This window comes from Mastomys coucha, unplaced genomic scaffold (genome assembly GCF_008632895.1).
Source record: "Mastomys coucha isolate ucsf_1 unplaced genomic scaffold, UCSF_Mcou_1 pScaffold22, whole genome shotgun sequence".
Classification (NCBI taxonomy): domain Eukaryota; kingdom Metazoa; phylum Chordata; class Mammalia; order Rodentia; family Muridae; genus Mastomys; species Mastomys coucha.
This window is the reverse complement of record NW_022196905.1, coordinates 267511008-267531219: the sequence shown is the minus strand read 5'-3', so window position 1 is coordinate 267531219 and position 20212 is coordinate 267511008. Positions and strand designations below refer to the sequence as shown.

The window sequence follows — 20212 nt, the reverse complement described above, 5'->3', positions numbered from 1 at the left end:
TTAGCATACCCACCCTCATCTCTACCCTTTCCTGTATTCATGACTTAGAACTTTTTTCATCTAAATATATATATTTTAAAATACCCAAAGAGCTAAAATGCAAGCTCTGGTACCTTTTGGCTACTGTTTGAATGGTCAGTGACCACTCTGCATTTTGCTCTCCACACACATTTCCCACTTCATCTCCACTTTCTTTTTGTTGCGTAGTTTATGAATTTAACTTTGTACTCCTCTACCTGTAGTGGTGCACAAGTGAGATGGATTTTGCCTACCAGAAGTTTCATCATAATTCTATTTCTCTCTAGCACTTTATATCTCTACAATGCCACTTGATGCCTTGACTTTAATTTCAAGAACACAATCTGAAATTGAGACTCTTGAGGCCATCAAATACGAGAATGTTCTTAGTAAGTAATTATTAAAATATTATAAGACTGTTTTCAACTGAATTCAGGATAGTTCTATCCCTCTTTTTATAGTTACATTGATAATTATGTTAGCTTTTTATTTTGTAATGTAATTCATCCTTATCTATTTTTTTATTGACGATTTACCAGTGGTTACTATATTCAGTTTTAATTTTTCTACTTGCCCTAATGTGCAGAAACTTACTCTATCCTAATAAAAGACACTGTCATATCACTTCTGTAGTTATATGTTTGTTAGAATTTGCCCCAACATAGGGGAATGCTTGGGCGGTAAGGTGGGAGTGGGTAGGTAGGTGGGTTGGGGATCTCCCTCATAGAAGCAGGGGAAGGAGGGATGGGATAAGAGGTTTTCAGAGGGGAAACCAGAATCACGGATAACATTTGAAATGTAAATAAATAAAGTAACCAATAAAAAGGAAGAAAAAAGAATTAAAAAACTATTATTTCTTCTGTTCATAAAGTCATAATTTTTATGATGCATATGATAATGGTTTTTCAAATATAATTAACTGTATTTTAATTAGTAAAATTTCTTATTTTGAAGTTTAAGTATAGCATGTTCTTTATGTTTTCATTTTTTATCTTTTTTTATTATTGTCTTTTAATTCTGTATAGTTTTATAACACATATTCTCCCTTAAGTATATGACAAATATTTTTTTTTCAGACAAGTTTATTCACTTTAATATAAAATAGGCTCTTTTTTCAAAGATTTATTTATTATTATAAATAAGTACACTGTAGCTGTCTTCAGATGCACCAGAAGGTGGCATCAGATCTCATTAGGGGTGGTTATGAGTCACCATGTGGTTGCTGGGATTTGAACTCAGGACCTTTGGAAGTACTCTTACCCACTGAGCCATCTCAACAGCCATAAAATAGGCTGTTTTGTGTTAGGCAAGTTTGCCTAACTCTGGGCTAATGTGTTTAGGACATGCTGGAATTGGCTGGGGCTAATGTCCAACAAGTTAGCTCATCTGGGTGCCGGTTTTTCCCTTTTGAGTCCATGACTCCTTAGGTAGCCCAGGCTAGCCTTATAGTCCCAATCCTCCTGCCTTAGCTTCTAAAGTTCTGAGATTTGAGGCCTATGCCACCAGGCCTGACTTCCAGTGCATTTAACTTTACTCATTATGAGTAAAAATGTTCTTACTTTGAATTTTCTGGTGGCTTTATTTGAGTAGTGTCTTCCAAACAGCAGCCTAGAGCTCTTGTATCCTGCATCCTGCCTGTTCTCCTAGCTCCCAGCAAGATCACCTGGGGTCTTGTCAAATAGTATTCCATAGCCTGAGGAGGTTTAATCGCCTAAGTGGAGGGCCTGGCTGCCTTGTCTGCTTGTGCTTTCCTGGACAGCCATGGGCAGCCTTGCTGTGTATTTTCTCAGTGATGAACTTGGTGCCCAGAACTCCTGGGGCATTGTGCCTGAATGGGAGAAACCACATAGGGGAGCCAAGAAACCGGATGGAGCGCCATAGTACATCTCCCAACCCTCCTATTGTCCTATATTGCCTTTGCTCCAGGTAACTTCAGACAGTAGGCTGGAATACCTTACGGAAAAGGTCACTGGCACCCTTCACAGGGAATACGCCTTGCTCATTCCTATCTGGTTTGTGGTTTTAGTGTGTATGCTACTATGTTAGTGGTGCACAAATATTTTAAGCTTTTAATGTTTGATAATCTTGTCTTAATACCCTAAGAAAACTAGAGAATATATTATCGACCAGAGTACTTGAAAAGCAATAGAATGTTCATAGTCCAGATAGATCATCTTTATTAGTTTATTGTCACAGAGTATGGAATTCCCTATGTCTGAAAAATGAAACAAAACTACATTGAATAATTAATATATGTTATGAATTTAGTACTTCTATAACAGGAATGGCTTCAATTCTGAGCTTTCTAAGCCTTTTTCCTTGTAGCCCCGAGTATGGGGAAGAGTAGATTAAAAAAAAATATTGTGTCAGATGCCAAGAGCTTCTAGAAAAAAATTATAGTGAATATAATTGTATTATTTGTTTTGATCAGGTTGCTTCATGAGCATGCATCATCCCCTTGCTCTTTAGAAATTCCTATTAAACCGTGCTGATTAATTTACTTTGTCTTCATTGCCTTAGATTTTGGGTTAGTTTTGACATTAACTGTAAGATACATATTATTTTACTTTTATTTGTTTACATATTTCTTCTTATAGTTTTATTCAGTTTAGAATGCTTCTTATATTATTAGCATCTACCGTATAAGAATCCCCATATTTCCAGCAAAGTCATCTTTTTCTCTTTCTGATATTCATGGAACTATGCTATATTTATTCTTTTTGGAACTGTGTTATATTTATCCCTGTTGGAGAGGATAACTGAACCTAAGGCCTCAGATGTGATGGGCATTCTCTGCTAATCTGTTTCCAGCCTGACTTGTTCATCAGTGCATTCATAACGTGTCCTTCTTACATGTTTTCTTTCAATGTAAAACGTTTACATTTAGGTTGTGTATAAATACAGTGTAACCACTATTGCTTGGCCCCTCACATATACATACAAACACATACACATGCATAGATACCCAATGTCAAACTTTTAAAAGAGGGAAACACTAGAAATACGAAATTGTCCATGTCTTCATGAAGTATAGACAGAAGTACTGACATAATTTTGAAATTTTCATACTTAATGTTATTGCTTGGTTTATTCAAAAGTACATGAACAATATTATAAAAGTCCAATTTTAATATTATCAGTATTGGACAGTCAGATATTCTAATATTACTTCCTCACTTTCTTCCATTTTTATTTTTGTTATATGATTATTACATGCATTAATATCCATCTACCTGCTTTCTACTCTTGTCACATAGCTCTGTTTTCTCCCCAACCCATAGAAATCCCTCTTCTACTTTCAAGCCATTTCTTTCTTAGTTTCCACCCATGGGATAACATGTAGTATTTATAACATAGTCTTTCTGCGCTTAGCTTATTTACTGGGCATGTTGTCCTTCAGTTCTATACTTTTTTTCTGGAAAGGGCCAAATTCCATTTTTATATCTTAATAGTATTTTCTATTGAGTTTATACCCCAAAATAGCCTTTATCCATCTGTAATGTCAATTGATGATGACAGGGACCTATGATGGTTCTCTTATCCATAATAAACATGTCCAAATAGGTCTCTGTTTTGTACACTGATTTTGTTTCATTTGAGTATATACTGTGAAGTAAAATAATTGTATTATATGGTTCTACTTACAACTTTCTGAAGAAACTTTATACCATTTCCCATAGTGGGTTCACTAATTTATATCCCCATCAACAATGCACAAGGGTTCTTTTCTTCAGCTCCTCAGCAGTGTCTGTTTTATAATAGCCATTCTGACTTACCTCTCATAATGTTTTGATTTGCATTTCCCTGATTACTAATGTTACAGAGTGTGTCCATGTACTGGCTATTTGTACTTCTTTTAATGTATGTCTATAGTAGCCTTTTCAAATTGAATTCTTTAATTTTTGGTGTTAGGGTCTTTTATGTTTTTACATACTTGGCTATTAACTGACAGCTGGAAAAGATTTTCTCCCTTTCTGTAGGCTGCCCTTTCACTCTGATTGCTTGCTCTCCTATAAGGCTTGCAAGTTTGGTAGGATCCCACGTGTGCTTTGCTTTGCTTACTATGATAGTGGAATCTTATTGCAAGAAGCATTGCTTGTATCAATATCTGAAGGTTGTTTCCTGTCTTCCCCAGCATTTTTTGTTATAAGTCTCCCAGCACCCCTTATTAGACGATGGACTTTTCTCAGTGTGGATTTTTATCACCTTTAGGGTCTATAGTTAGATAAGATAACTAACTATATCTTAGTTATAGACATGTGGTTTTGTTTCTAGGTTCATTATTTACTCCACTGGTCTGTGTATCTGTTGTTGCTCTTTTAATGTCAATTCAATTCAGTATTATTTTTAACATTTTATTTATTCTTTGAGAATTCTGTACAATGTGTTGTGAACATATTCACTCTATCAACTCCTTAATTGATATTAAGTTAATCCTGAACTTAACCAATGAGCTCTTAACACATATTTTTGGGGTCAGGAATACTTTGTACTGTATTCATTGTTGTTCTTGTTTAAGAGTTTTCTTGTGGTGTGTGTGTGTGTGTGTGTGTGTGTGTGTGTGTGTGTATGAGTGTGCTTGTCTTTTTTTATTATTATTATTCTTTAACCTTTTTTATAGACCAGTCATTATCCAGGTCTACTTTCTGATATTTCCTCACCCCATTCCTCCTTTCCTGTCTCTAAGATGATGTCCCCAAAACCCCCATCTCACCAGACCTCCCCACTTCTTGGGACCTCAAGTCTCTTGAGAGTTAGGTGTACCTTCTCTCACTGAGGCCAAACCAGGCAGTCCTCTGCTGTATATATGTTGGGAGCCTCATATCAGCTTGTGTATGCTGGCTGGTTGGTAGCTCGGGGTCTGAGAGATCACAGGCATCCAGATTAATTGAGATTGTTGGTCTTCCTATGGACTCATCTTCCACTTCAGCCTCTTCCAGCCTTCTCTAATTCAATCACAGGGGTCCCTGGCTTCTGTCCATTGTTTGGGTGTATCTGCATCTGACTTTTTCAGCTGCTTGTTGGGCTTATTGGATGGCCATCATGCTAGGTTTCTATCTGTAAGTCACCATAGCATCAGTAATTGTGTCAGGCCTTGGATCCTTCCCTTGAGTTGGATCCCAATTTGGGCTGGTCACTGGACCTCCTTTCCCTCAATCTCTTCTCCATTTTTGTCCCTGAAGTTCTTTTAGACAGGGACAATTCAGGGTCAGGGTTTTTGACTGTGGGATGGCAACACCATCCCACTTGATGCCCTGTCTTTCTACCGGAAGTAACTTCTACAAGTTCCCTCTCCCCACTGTTGGGCATTTCATATAAGGTTCCTCTCTCAGAGTCCTGAGCATCACTAGAGTTTTCTTATTTCCCATTGCATCTCCTGTCATCCACTCTTGAATATTTTCCTCTTTCATGTTACCTGTCTTTTGCCCAATGCACCTTCCAGAATCCTTCTCATAACCCAATGGTCTTTTCTCTTGTTCTGCTTTGTTTTGCTTACTATGATAGTGGAATCTTATTGCAAGAACCATTGCTTGTATCAGTATCTGAAATTTGTTTCCTTTCTTCCCCAACATTTTTCGTTTTAGGTCTCCCAGCAGCCCTTATTAGATGGTGGACTACTACTTAGATTTTACCCACATACCTGTTTGTCTATATACTTACACTCTTTTGGATTCATTTATCTTAGCTCTGTTATTTATAGCAATCTCTTTCTTTCTCCTGTGCTGGGTTAACCATGTTCTCCATTTTCTGAGAATTTAGGTCATTTATTTAAAGCTATTCTGTTTGCTGGTGTAATTGCTCAACTTGGTACTGCTCTTGCTCTACATTACAGGCCTTGGACCATTGTATTCCCATCTTCTTTCTTTCTTTCTTTCTTTCTTTCTTTCTTTCTTTCTTTCTTTATTTCTTTCTTTCTTTTTTTTTTTTTAAGGATTTTCAAAGTTTCCCTTCTGAAGTGGAGATTTCTAGTTTCTTTGAAAACTCAGTTATGTCAAATGATGTTTTTCTGGGACACACAGGTAAAAGGATGTTTTACTAAAGCAGGCATGTGAAAAAATGCCGAAACAGACACATGGAAGAATGTTTCGCTGAAGCAGACACATGAGAGGACTCATGATGTTTAGAAAGAATGTAAATATGACCCACAGACAGTAGGGGCAGGGTCTGGCATTGGTTTGCCTTGCTCGCTAGTCTTTGCTTGTCGAGATTTCATAGAGAGTCACTTCATAGTACCTTTTTGTGATATTCTTGTGGCTTCCTACTGCTTATGTGGACTCAGGCCAATTGGTCTAGCTAAATCATTTCTTGTGGATTGAACTGCCATTGATGATTCGTGAATGGTGATTACCAAATAGACTGGACTAAAACTGCTGTGTTAGCATTTGGCTGGAAGACTGGACTGCAGACAACGAAGATTTGAATCGCCCCAAAGAACTATTTCTAAACAGGTCTACAACCCCATTTCCTATTAACCTTTCTTTTCCACTACCTCTCTTGTGGGGATGAAGGAGAGGTTGAAGGATTTAAGAACCCATATTAAAGTAGGTTTTGAAAAAAATCAAAGACTGCAATTTTTATCACTTTGTAAAAATAATGTTAATCTCATATATATAGATATATAGATATATAGATATATCTATATATATCTATATATATACCTATATATATACATATATATCTATCTCTATCTCTATCTCTATCTATCTATCTATCTATCTATCTATCTATCTATCTATCTATCTATATCTATATCTATATATATATAGAGAGAGATATTGGCCCTGGATCCCAGAATGGCGATTCTGAGACTAAATATTTATTACTAAATGCCTAGGCCATAATCTTTGGCTCATTCCCAGATTAGCTTGTAACTTATCTAACCTAGTTAAACTATTCCATGTATACCATGTGATTAGTTACCTCTCCTTTAGTCCTGGGCCAGTTTTTCCTTTGTGTCTACTCAGCATCTTCCTGCTGGTTTGCATCCCTCTCCACAGTTCAACTCCCATCATCTCTTGTGTCTCTTCCCATATCTCTCTTTTATCTCTTACTATTTCCCAGAATCTTCTCTCTCCTGTCAGTGTCCCACATATTTTCTGTCTCAGCTCATTGGCCTTTGGCTTTTTTATTGACAGGTGATGCTTATGAATGATTCTCTCTACACCCTTCTAATTTCCTCAGTGACTTACTTGTTTATTTAAAAGTGTGTTATTTTGTTATTATTTGTCTGAGAACTTCTAATATCCCTCTTGCTGTAGAGTCTAATTTTATTCCATTGTGAACATACAAACCAAAGAGACCTATTTTAATTGTTTTTTGATTTTGTTAAGATTAGTTTCGTGTAGTGATAAATGGTCTCTTCTACAGAGAGCTCTATGTGCCAACAAAATTAATTATATTCTGAAACTGTAGTGAGCAGTGTTCTGTAAACTTTGATAAGTTTATTTTATTCATAAGGTAATTTAGCTCTGGTGTATCTTCATTGATTGTCTGTTAGGATTTATCTATTTATTTTCTTCCCTTTAATGAGAGTATAGTATTGAAATCCTCCTGTGATTGTACTGTAGCCTGTCTCTCCTTTTAAGTAAACAATGTTCATTTTATAAAATTAGATATTCTGTTTTTAGAGGCATATAGATTGATTGCAATCATATTTCATATGAATCAATCTGTTAATCATTATATAGTGAAATTTATTATTCTGTTTCTTGCTTAAAGTCTGTTTTTCCAGATGAGGATAGCTACTCATGTTTGCTTTCTGATTCTGTTTTCTTAAAACATAATTTCCCATTTTTTCACTTTTATTCTGTATATTCTTATTATTTAGTTTTCTTGTAGGCAGGATATTGTTTTTAAGCCATTTATCTAGTCCATATATTTTAACTTAAAAATTATGATTATTTACATTCAGAATTATTAAGGAAGTCTATGAAATAAGATGTCACTTTGTTAGTTTTATTCTGGCTGTTTAGCATATTCCTCCTCTCTTAAGTATCATAAGATGTGGTACTTTACTAACAATGTTTGTTCCATTCTTGCTTCTCCTCTGCGTGTGTATACTACTGGAATTTATAATGTTGCAGGTAGGATGTTTTGTTTCCCTGTTTATGCTCTGGGTTTCTACATGTTGTAAGATTTCCATTTTTTTTTCTACTGTTGGGCTCCAATGCTTGCCCTCTGACATTCGTTTGGCTACACATTGACTGCTATAGTTCTTACTTTAGGAAAAAGGGGAAGTAAGAGATTAGTGATGTTGGTTTATATTCTGGCATTTTTCTGGAATCTGAACTTTTAAAAAAAGTTGTGTTGTTATTGAATAAAGCTCTTGTACGTTATGCTCCTCCTCTCTTTCCTCTCTCTTCATCCTCTGTTCCCATCTTTCTCTTCCTTTATTTCAATGTCAGTTGTATAAGGCATCTATTAAATGTTCACCCTCATTGCTTTTGTTGATTTACTTTCAATTGTCTATGAAGTTCATTCTCTAGTCAAATTTTCAGAAGGGCTCATGAAACTTGTGTTATCTGAGTTCTTCCATGTTGATAAGTTATCCAATGTTTTGTCCTCAAAAGCCAGAATTTTTGTTCATCTCTGCTCTAGTTTACTTCTTTGGAAACTAATTATTCACAATTCCACAGAATGAAATCAACTCTGAAAATTCAACACATTCACTGATTTGCTCAATCCTATAAATCTCAAGTTATTTCAAAGTTGTTTAGTTTGTACCACTGGAAAAGCAACCCTTTCAGAAAGATTTTGTGATTTGCTTGTAGTATACCCTTCCTTTTTTCCCAATATATTGGCCAGCTGTTTGGACCAGCCTCTCTCCTCACCCCCAGTAGACTAATTTATTTTACTTTTTATTTCCATTTTTATTTGATTTCAACTTTTCTTTTTATATTGTACTTGATGTTTGTATTTAATTTCTGAAATGTGTGGGAAATGAATCTGTTTTTAAAAGTAACTGTAAAAAGTCATATTTACCTAAAAGAATACCTTGGCTTTATTTCCTACTCCTCTTATTGCAGGTAACCAACTGCATTGTTTTTGATACCTTTACTGTATTTTATTTTATGAATATGAGTCACTTTACTTCTTTCCCCAAGTCCCTTCCTTCTTATGGAGGATAGCACATAAGTGATCCTTTTCATTCTTTTTCTTCATTTAACATTACTTCCAAGTAATGACTATACATTGTTTTACAGATATGTTTAATATACCATGTTGTATATACCCTAGTTTGTTTAACCTATTCCCCATAATTGAGCTTTGACTATGTTGTAATTGCTATAATAGTCTTATACATATACATTACATTGCCACTGTCCTACTATTTGTGTGCATAAATGTAAAAGTACAAATAGAATAGCAAAACTAGAAATTAAGATAAAAGTTAATGTATGTTTATAAATTAAGGACACAAATTTGATAATATCCACTAGATCTCTTTAATATTTTCTCACATTATCCTAACCTAGTTAAGCATTTTTGGGGGGAGGTGAAGAATGCTGTTGTGTACATTTTATAAATTTGAAATATAGGTATTTGTTCTCTTATTTACTACACTAAATATATTTTATGTAGATGAAGGTGAAGAGCAAGATAAAAAAGAAGGCTCAGACAGAAGAAAATCAAAATCAAAGAGAAAAAAAAGTTTTAAGCCTGAGAGACTGTCTAGTAAGTATGAGAGTTATAAAACATTATATTATTTTGAATTAAACTCATCACACCATTTTACTTTGTCCAGGAATATTTGAAATCTATGTTGTAGAAATTTGTACTTTGTCTTAAAATACCTTAAGTTAGAGAACCATGAAAAAGAACTGGTGCCCTTTGTCTGGTATTTCTGATTCTGTCAACCAAGGCCCTGAAAACGGCCAGCAGTTGACTTTTAAAGTATGTGTCCCACCTTTCAGCTCCCTCATGCAGACTATATTTTTAAAAATCTCAACAAGCACCTCTACTCTGTACTAATAACCATTTTCCATAATTTCAAATAAGTGTGCAGAAATGTGACTGCAATCTTTAACTCAAATAACGGTATCAGTGTCACATGGTAGGACAGGTTGTGACTTGTTAGAAAGCTTCCAGCAACTTCTTGATTGTAGCTCTCCTCAAAGGAAACGACTTTCTGTTAACACATAAATTGGTGGTGTTAAGGATTTCACATGGGAAAATGAGAGTGCAAGGTCTTAAGGTGTCTCACCATCGTTGAGTCTCTTTTATAGCTGTTGGAGCAAAGGAGGCCATTGGCTAGCCATCTCCTGAGTGAGACACCATATGTAGAATCTCACAAGGCTTCTAGGTAATTGTGTTTTGTAGGCAATAATTGTCCATCTGCTTGCCGTATATGGTTCATTAAGGCAGTATTTGCCATTCAAAGTCATCAATGGGTTTTGAGTCCAGTTCTTCCTCTGAAGTGGGAACTTTCCCATTGTTGGTAGCTGTTCTGAGAACTTTTGATGGCAGTGTATGACAAGCTATTTCATGAACAGGTACACTGATCATCATCAGCCACTCCACAGGGTACTCAGAGCACTTTTTATGTCACTTTCCATATATCTATTCATTTATTTTAAACATTTTCAAGAGCTGAACAAAGAAGCTTTTGTTTGTCAGAGGAACTGTAACCATGTAGTTAGTCATTAAGTCAACATTGGGCATCATTTGACCGACATCTAGGCTTTAAGGTCCTTTTAGAGAGTCCATCAATGTACTGCCTTAAGAACTCACTGAGCTCCCCCCACATTATGTCCACAAGCATGGTGTATATATTGTCCAAGAAAAGCACTAACTGTCATTTATTATACTGTGTTCATTATTGCTGCCTCTTGTCAGTACCATTGATTGCATATTTCATAATTTTCTAGTTACTAGCTAGATTCTATCATGTGTAATGACCTGATTTTATGAGGGGTTCTATGCTTTTTGTGGGGTGACATAAAACAAAATATCCCCTTATGTGTGTAGTTTAATTTTTTAAAAAAATTGAAAATATGTGCATGATTCCTAAACTAAGACATGAAAAACATGTACATGTGTTGAAAATCCCAGGTCTTCCCTATTCCATTTTGCAGCTAACCATGTGTACTGGCTAGTTTTGTGTGTCAACTTGACACAGGCTGGAGTTATCACAGAGGGGAGCTTCAGTTGGGGAAATGCCTCCATGAGGTCCAGCCGTGGGGCATTTTCTCAATTAGTGATCAAGGGGGTAGGGCTCCTTGTGGGTGGTGCCATCCATCCCTGGGCTGGAGGTCTTAGGTCCTATAAGAGAGCAGGCTGAGCAAGCCAGGAGAGGCAAGCCAGTAAGAAACATCTCTCCATGGCCTCAGCATCAGCTCCTGCTTCCTGACCTGCCTGAGTTCCAGTCCTGACTTCCTCTGGTGATCAACAGCAATGTGGAAGTTTAAGCTCAATAAACCCTTTCCTTCTCAACTTGTTTCTTGGTCATGATGCTTGTGCAGGAATAGAAACACTGACTAAGATACCATGTATACTACTTTCTGATGTTTCATGTATAATTTATTTGGTAAAAAATAACTATATGGAATTTTTTCCCTTTTATCTTCATTGTTTACCTTCCTTCCTTGTTTAAAAGGCAGTATAAACCCCATTCCACCAAGTGTGTTCGCCAAACACAGAGAACCTTTTAAATCAATTTTCAGCTTTATATACAGTTGTTTTCATTATAATGTGCATTGACCATAACATATCACATGTACTCTCTTTAAGAAGCTGTATAATATGCCTATTTATACTCACTTTTCATGATTGAACATTTATATTTTCATTTTCAGTTACAGACAGTGAAATAATGAATAAACCTAAACATACATTTTTGTTATTTTGCCTATGAACCCTGTGTGATCTGTAATATATGAGCAACTTAGGAAAAGTAGGAGCTGGAGAGATGACTGTGCAGTTAAGAGTGCCTGCAGCTCTTCGAAAAGACCTGAAATAATTTCCCAGTTGCCATATCTAGTGTCTCACAACTACTTGTAACTTGAGCTTCAAGAGTTTCAGTGCTGTCTTTAAGGATATAGACACATCAATATACATGAAAATACACAAAAATAAGAACAGTAGATGATAACTATATTGTACTTATACACTATAAATTGACAAAGTTTACAATTATGTACACTAAGAAGGTACCACTGTCTTACCATGTCTAACATAATGCTCATTTATTTATGTCTGAAAAAATGGCAGAGTAACACTATTAAATTGTTTAAATGTGAAATAGAGACTTCACAATAATTCTAGTTTTTATTTATTGAAATTATGTTTCTTTGTATATAGCTCATGAGGAAGAATCAGATAGAGTGTACTATGAAGAAGCAACAGAAGCGAAAGTTCCATCAAAGAAGAAAGGTATTTCTAGAAGAAAAGGAGTTGCTTATGAGCATAAAAACTATAGATTACTTTGCACCATTTTGAATAGTACCAGTGGAGACCACTTCTCTTGCCTCAGCTTCTAGAAGGCTGAAAGCACATATGTACACCACAGCGCAACTCTGTACTAAAATTATCTTAATCAAACTCAAAATGTTTTCATTGGTTCAAAAGTCTGTATTTTACTATATGTGTCCCAGGAGTATTCCTGTTAGCCACGAAAGAACTGACAAACAAAAGCCAAGGTGTGCATTGCTTTTATTCAGTAGATGTGTTTCCACTGCTGAGTACAATTGTTGCTGGAACTGAAAGATAAATATACTTTATAGAGGCTGACAAAGAGGGTGGCCAGTGGCCATGATGGCCTCTCAGATTGCCTCCAAGGCAATATGTAGGGTTAGATTCACTCAGAAGTTGAGATCTGCTCCTGGTGTCATTGTATTGATGGTAATGAGAGGTTTCCAATAGCAGAGAAAACCTACAAATAGCATCACTTCTTTTGTGTTTGCTAGGACCAGTACAGACCCAAGTTTGGCAGTGAGCTACTCCAGAGCAAGACACCATGTTTCCAAATTTCTCAAAAGATTTAATTTAAATATTTGGTCCATGAACCTTGTCTGTAGTAATAGCCAAGTCATGTTGTATCAGAGTCAACAGAGCTTGGATTCCTTGTTAGCTGCTCCATCTAGCTCTGCTACTGGGTCATCACATTTGTCTAGCACAAGCAGTCACTGTCACTCACCGGTTTGACAAGCCTAATTCACTTATGGCAAAAGGAAATCTTTATGTTTCTGTAGTCTCTGCAAATGGATGGAGAAATGAACTGGAGAGACTTGCATTATTTATTATTATCATATTTTTAACTAATGAACACAAAGGGCAATGGTATTACAAGCTTAACAGAAATTTGAACTTATAGATATTAATCAGTTATTTTTGGAGACAAAGTTTGATATATCCCAGACTGGCCTTTAAAAGATGGCCTTGAATTCCCGTGTATCCACCTCCTGAGTACTGAGATTCTAAACTTGAGCTACACACAAAATTTCAAACATTTTTTCATATATTGAACTAAATTTGCCTGTTTTATGCAGCCTCTGATGCACATGGATATGAAGTGCTTAGCTCTGAGAGAAAAGTCTCAGCCTCAAAGGCACATATAAAAAACCAAAGAACTCACAAAAGAGGAAGAGGCAGTGGTGAGTATAAATATTCCAGGTAGTTTATATTAGGCTTTTCAGGTACTCTTTTATTTGGCTTCATGAATCTGTATATAAGCATATAGTTTCCAAAATCTTACCCCTGCACTAAAATGCTAATTCCCTAACATACGAAAGAATTATAGAACTATGTAGCTCAGGCTGGCCTTGAAATTGAATTTCCATGCTTCTTCCTTCCAAGCAGAACTTTTGACTCTGAAATTATTTACAGCTACCAAATGTAATAATGCTTGACTCCCAATAGCATATAACTTCCACTGTTGTGTCTTTCAGAGTTTCAGTGTATCTTCAGACTTATGTGGTAGCTCAAAAGAATATTCCCAGAGTAGAATTTAACCAAGGTCGTTCTTTCAGGGTGAAATCAGAACCAAAACATGAAAACATTATCTTATCCACTGTCTACCCTACAACACCACACATATGCGTGTACACACACACACACACACACACACACACATGCACACACACAACAGAGAGAGAGAGAGAGAGAGAGAGAGAGAGAGAGAGAGAGAGAGAGAGAGAGAGAGAGAGAGAGAGAGAGAGAAAGAGAGAGAGAGAAAAAGAGAGAGAGAGACTAGAGGTTGTCTTTTCTCTGACTTGGCCAGTGGTGGCCTACTTGTGGCCATTGGCTCCAATCACAAATATAGTTTCTAATGAGATAAGCAAGGTAAAAACAAATAAGTAGTCAAATAGCCTAAAGAGTTAAAGAGTTATCTAGGTGGAGCCCTTACCTAGGACCTCCAGGCATCCTCCTGCATATGGCCCCCAAAGTAAGAAAGGCTCTCCTGACTTGTCTGCTAACCTGACAAGTTGGTCACAAGAAACATGTCAATATCAAGGAAATGAGTGTGGACAACTGAGTCATCCCATCCATAAGGAGAGTTCTTTTAGTGCCAGTTGCATACCCAACTTAAAACAAAAACTTAAATAAAACAATCCTTTGGGGCCTTAAGGCTGAGTGTAAGGTGGGGCTTGAAATGAAAGTATCTCTAGGTCACTTTGTCACGTAACTAGGGCTAGAGAATCTTGTGGAGCCCTTATCTAGATCATCTAGGAATGGGGACATCTTACCATCCTTAGGTCACTGTGTATCCTCTGATCAAACTGTGCTTACTCAATGGTAACTGGTTTTCCATTCTGTATGAGGATATTACAGTCAACCAGCTGGCATAGTCTAAGAGAGGGTTTTTTTTTTCTAGCTAGGTAAGCACTTGCAAGATGCCTCAGTGGGTAAAGGCATGTAAGGTCCCCATGTAAGTTAAATGGAAATGCCACAAATTTGTATAACTTCCATACTCATATGCACACACACACACACACACACACACACACACACACACACACACACACACACTAGCAATCAGTAAAGTTAGTTTAGCTAGGTAACCAGTGAATTTGGCAGGAACACAACTAGAAATCAAAGTCTGAGTATAGACCTTGACATTTTTGTTCTCACTCTACCATGACTTGGTAGAAGCCTGTCATGTCTCTCTGCAAAGGATGCGCCTATCATTTTCCCCAGTACATAGACCATCATGTAAGACCAAAATGGTACCTAGCAAGGAAATAGAGAGTTTCAGATGTTCCTCCCTCTTTTTGGAGCATAGCAGCCAAGGCTCTGAGGAAAGTTGTATAGTGATAAACCCATACTGTGACATTCCTCTTCCTAAGGTAAACAGAACCCCCTTTCTTACTATGGAGGATAATTGGCCAGCTTCCTTAGGTTTCTGAATGGCTATGCAACATAATCCTCAGGACTTCCTCATAAAAGCACAAGTCTTAACGACTCACTCAATCTTCTGCGGCATGCTATAGCAATAACTACCACTAGAGAGGCCTAGTGTGCAAAGCCCTAATCCCTCTGTAACATAAGGTATAAACAAAAACAAACTTAACCCCAGACATTTCTCATACTACATCAGTTGGAACACTTGATATTGACTGAAACATTTTACTATTTTCTTCTTGTACTTAATGTTAAGGACATTTATTCCTCACCCTAGAAAATAGCAGGGAATAGCATTATAAATTAGTTTTGATTCTGAAGTAGAAACTTCAAAATATATTTATACTTTTCTGTTTGTTCCACTAATATTTCTCCTTATGCAGCTCACGAGGAGTATTCAGATACAGTGTATGAAGAAGCAACAAAAGTGAAAGTTCCATCAAAGAAGAAAGGTATTTCTAGAAGAAAAGGAGTTGCTTATGAGCATAAAAACTATAGATTACTTTGCACTATTTTGAATAGTACCATTGGAGACCACTTCTCTTGCCTCAGCTTCTAGAAGGCTGAAAGCACATATGTACACCACAGCGCAATGCTGTACAAACTCAAAATGTTTTCATTGGTTCAGAAGTCTGTATTTTACTATATGTGTCCCAGGAGTGTTCCTGTTAGCCACGAAAGAACTGACAAACAAAAGCCAACGTGTGCATTGCTTTTATGCAATAGGTCTAAATATAGCAATTTCACAGACATGATTATGTGCTGGATCTCTAGCAATGTGTGCTCCCTTTCACCAACTCAAGTAGAATTCTAAAAGCCAGTTAACTATAAACTATAAACCTTCTTTCTTATGTATTCTGTCTTGTTATAACAAACATCTATCTACTAATGGAAAATTATTTAATACCTTTTTTACTTAATTCCCCTGCCTTATCAGTAATAGAAATACATGTGGAACAAAGCGTTAATGTTTCATTAGGAATGTAAAAATTAAAATTCATTGTAAATGGTGTGAAATCGGTATACTGAAAAGGAACCAATTGCCAATTATTACTAGGCTAGTATATAACAAAATAAATTCATTCAACTTAAAACAGTGTTTACTAATATTTACTGATTTATTTTTGTTTTTAATTTGTAACTTTGCTTTCCATCTATAAAAGGTAAGCTCTATCTTAAAGTTTGTGGACTGATTCAATGGCACTTCATTCAAGCTCCTCACTCTCTTAGGTCGGCTAGGTCAGCTACAGTCAACACTGAGGCTTCAGAGTGCTTTCCGGAGGAGCTTGTGTGGCTCCTCTCAGCAGTTTTTAGCATTGCCTGCATCCACTCCTCTATTGTTACTTTAATTAAGAATCTATGTACAATAGTAGGTTTTGTCTGTCCAATTCAGTGCACTCTCCCAATGGCCTGAAGCTCATGGGCAGGGTTCAGCACAGGCTCCACAAGGAGGACGTGAGTGGCTTCGATGATAGTTAATCCATTAGAGCCTGTGTGCAGGGGCAGCAGCAAAATATTGATTTGGGGATCATATTTAAATGCTGAAGGTTCTCCTGGAAAGTCTTAATGCAACTGATTTGTGTAAATTCCATGTTGTTGTCGGTGAGAGCTTTTGAAATAATATCTAATACATCTTGCCACGTTGAGAAAATGAGTGCTTTGACCCCTGGATCTCTAAATTGTATTTTTATCAGAGTTCTAACCACAGCTTCCACTTTTGTAGAATGGCTACCCTCCATTGTAGCTAAGCTGAGAGTTGACGGTTCTGCTGTACCAAGGAATGAATTGTAGGCATGATTTTTGGATACAGACTTCCTGCTATGGTCAAAGCTATTTGACTTGCTTGATTGTCTTCATTCTCAGCCTGTTGGGCTCTATTTGGCCCTGGTTTGAGCCTTGAGGACAAACCTGAGCCTGGCTCGAGTTTTGTAAACTGTCTCAGTCATTTCCGTACTGGAGTGACTCCAGAGATATCATTTTTGCATATTAGTTTCTCTCTACTTGGGAGACAGCCACAGTGTTCATGACAGGACACAATGTCATGGATCACAGGTACTCAGGGTTGTACAGCATTAAGCCATATGATCATAACAAGGCAAAGATTTCTGTGTGTACAAATATGCTTGTTACTGGGTGGAAGAGAACTTTGACAATTAATGATTTGCTTCATTAATCTAAGTCATGACAAGAGTTCTATTTTTCTCCCTATGATGTTGTTTTGGGTAACAAATGTGACAGATAAACTGGAGATTTCTATATTACAAGCCCAACTTAAAACAAAAATTACATAAAACAATCTTTGGGGGACGTAAGGCTGAGGGGAAGGTGGGGCTTGAAATGAAAGTATTTTTGCTACCTTGCCAAGTAACTAGGGCCAGAGCATCTTGCTTAGATTATCCCTTGCCCTTACTTAGATCATCCAGGAATGGGGTCCTCTCACCATCTATAGGTCACTGTGGGTCCACTGATCGAACAATACTGTCTTTTGTGTGTGTGTGTGTGTGTCTTTTTTTATTAGATGTTTTCTTTATTTACAGTATCTTCTTTCCCAGGTTCCCCTCCAAAAAAATAAAATAAAATAAAATAAAACAAAACAAAACAAAACAATCTCCTGTTCCTTCCCCCCTCCCCCTGCTCACCATCCCACCCCCTCCTGCTGATTGGCCTGGCATTCCCCTACACTGGGGCATAGAACCTTCACAGGGCCAAGGACCTCTCCTCCCATTGATTACCGACTTGGCCATCCTCTGCTATACATATGCAGCTGGAGCCATGAATCCCGCCATGTGTACTCTTTGGTTGGAGTTTTAGTCCCTGGGAGCTCTGAGGGTAATAGGTAGTTAATATTGTTGTTCGTTCTAAGGAGCTTCAAATCCTTCAGCTCCTTGAGTCCTTTCTCTAGCTCTTTCATTGGGGACCCTATACTCAGTCCAATGGATGGCTGTGAGCCTCTACTTCTGTATTAGTCGGGTACTGTCAGAGCCTCTCAGGAGACAATACTGTATTAATGGTAACTGTTTTTCCATTCTGTACCCTCTTAGATGAGGATATTGCTGTCTACCAGCTAGCATAATCTTAGAGAGGGTTTTTTTTTTTTCTAGGTAGGTTTGCATTTGCAAGATGCCTCAGTGGGTAAAGGCATGTAAGGTCCCCATGTAAGTTAAATGGAAATGCCACAAATTCGTATGACTTCCATACTCATATGCACATACGCATGTACATACACAATAACAATAATCAGTAAAGTTAGTTTAGCTAGGTAACCAGTGAATTTGGCAGGAACACAACTAGAAATCAGAGTCTGAGTATAGACCTTGACATTTTTGTTCCCACTCTACCATGACTTGGCAGAAGCCTGTCATGTCTCTCTGCAAAGGATGCCTACCATTTTCCCCAGTACATAGGCCATCGTGCAAGACCAAAATGGTAGCCAACAAGGAAGTAGAGAGTCTCAGACATTCTTCCTCACCTTAGTGTTGTTTAGCTGCCAAGGTTCTCAGCAAAACTGTGTCGTGACAAAGCCTACACTGTGCTGATCCTTTTTCTAATGAAAACAAATTCCCTTCCTTACTGTGGAGGCAGGTTGGCCAGCTTCCTATGGTTTCTGAGTTGTTATGCAACATAATCCTCAGAACTTTCTCATAAATGCACAAGTCTTAGAGACTCACGGTACCATGGTCATGCTACGGACATAGCTACCACTGGTAAAGCCCTTTGTGTAAAAGCCTAATCCCTTTTTACCATAAATTATAAACAAAATCTAACTGCACCACTGACATTTCTTAGAGTCCACCAGTTGGAACCTCTGTTAAGCACATACATATTTACTGAAATGCTCTACCATATTCTTGTAATATCTAGCATTATGGTCATTTATTTATAACTCTGAAAAATAGTAGAAAATAACATTTTAAATTTGTTTTGAAATCTGAAATAGAGACCTCACAGAAGTTCTGTTTTTCTGTTTATTGCACTAATACTTCTTATACAGTTCATGAGGAGGAATCAGATGCAGTCTACTATGAAGAACCAGGAAAATCTAAAGCTTCTTCTATAAGAAAAGGATTTAATAGTTAGCATAAAAAACTATACATCACTTTCCATTATCTTTGAATGGGAGCAGCTGAGGTTGGTCCTTCTCTCTGAGCTTCTAGAATGCTGCAAAAACATTGTGTACACACCAGTGCCACTATGTACTAAAATTATGTTAATCACATACAAAATGTTTTCTTTGTTAGAGGAATCTGTATTTTACTATATGTGTTATGGGAGTATTCTCTTTAGCCATGCAATAACTGAAAAACAAGAGCTAAGGTGTGCATTGCTTTTATGCAGTAGGTCTAGATGTAGCAATTTCACAAACATGATTATGTGCCGGATCTCTAGCAATGTGTGCTCCCTTTCACCAATTCAAGTAGAATTCTAAAAGCCAGTTCACTCTATAAACCTGAGCACTGAGTTCATTCCATGTGTTTCCACTGCTGAGTACAATTGTTGGTGGAATTGTAAGTTAAATGAACTTGACAGAAGCTAATAAAGATAGTGGCCTGCGCATGGTGGCCTTTCAGATAACCTCCAAGGCAATCCGTAATGTTAGATTCACCGAGAGATTGAGATCTGCTTGGTAAATTCATAGATTACTCTTTGTAGCATTACATCAATTATAATTTGAGAGTTCCAACAGCCTAGAATATACTCACAAATAGCATCACCTCTGTTATATTAGTTGGGACCAATATAGACCAAAGTTTGGCAGTGAGCTACTCCAGCACAAGACACCATGTGGCTTCCAAACGTCCCAAAGTCTTTCCCTTAAATATTGGGCCATGCACCTTGTCTGTAGCATGGACAAGTC

General features: G+C 37.0%; 1 protein-coding gene across 1 annotated transcript in view; it reads left to right on the top strand.

Moving 5' to 3' along the window:
* Window positions 1–20212, top strand: part of LOC116067896 (coiled-coil domain-containing protein 7-like) — a 138124-nt gene that overhangs the window by 22339 nt on the left and 95573 nt on the right. The window contains exons 5-9 of the mRNA XM_031336897.1: window positions 306–407; window positions 9601–9693; window positions 12319–12390; window positions 13506–13610; window positions 15741–15809. Coding sequence (XP_031192757.1) covers window positions 306–407; window positions 9601–9693; window positions 12319–12390; window positions 13506–13610; window positions 15741–15809 — 441 coding nt within the window. The remainder of the gene's footprint in view (window positions 1–305; window positions 408–9600; window positions 9694–12318; window positions 12391–13505; window positions 13611–15740; window positions 15810–20212) is intronic.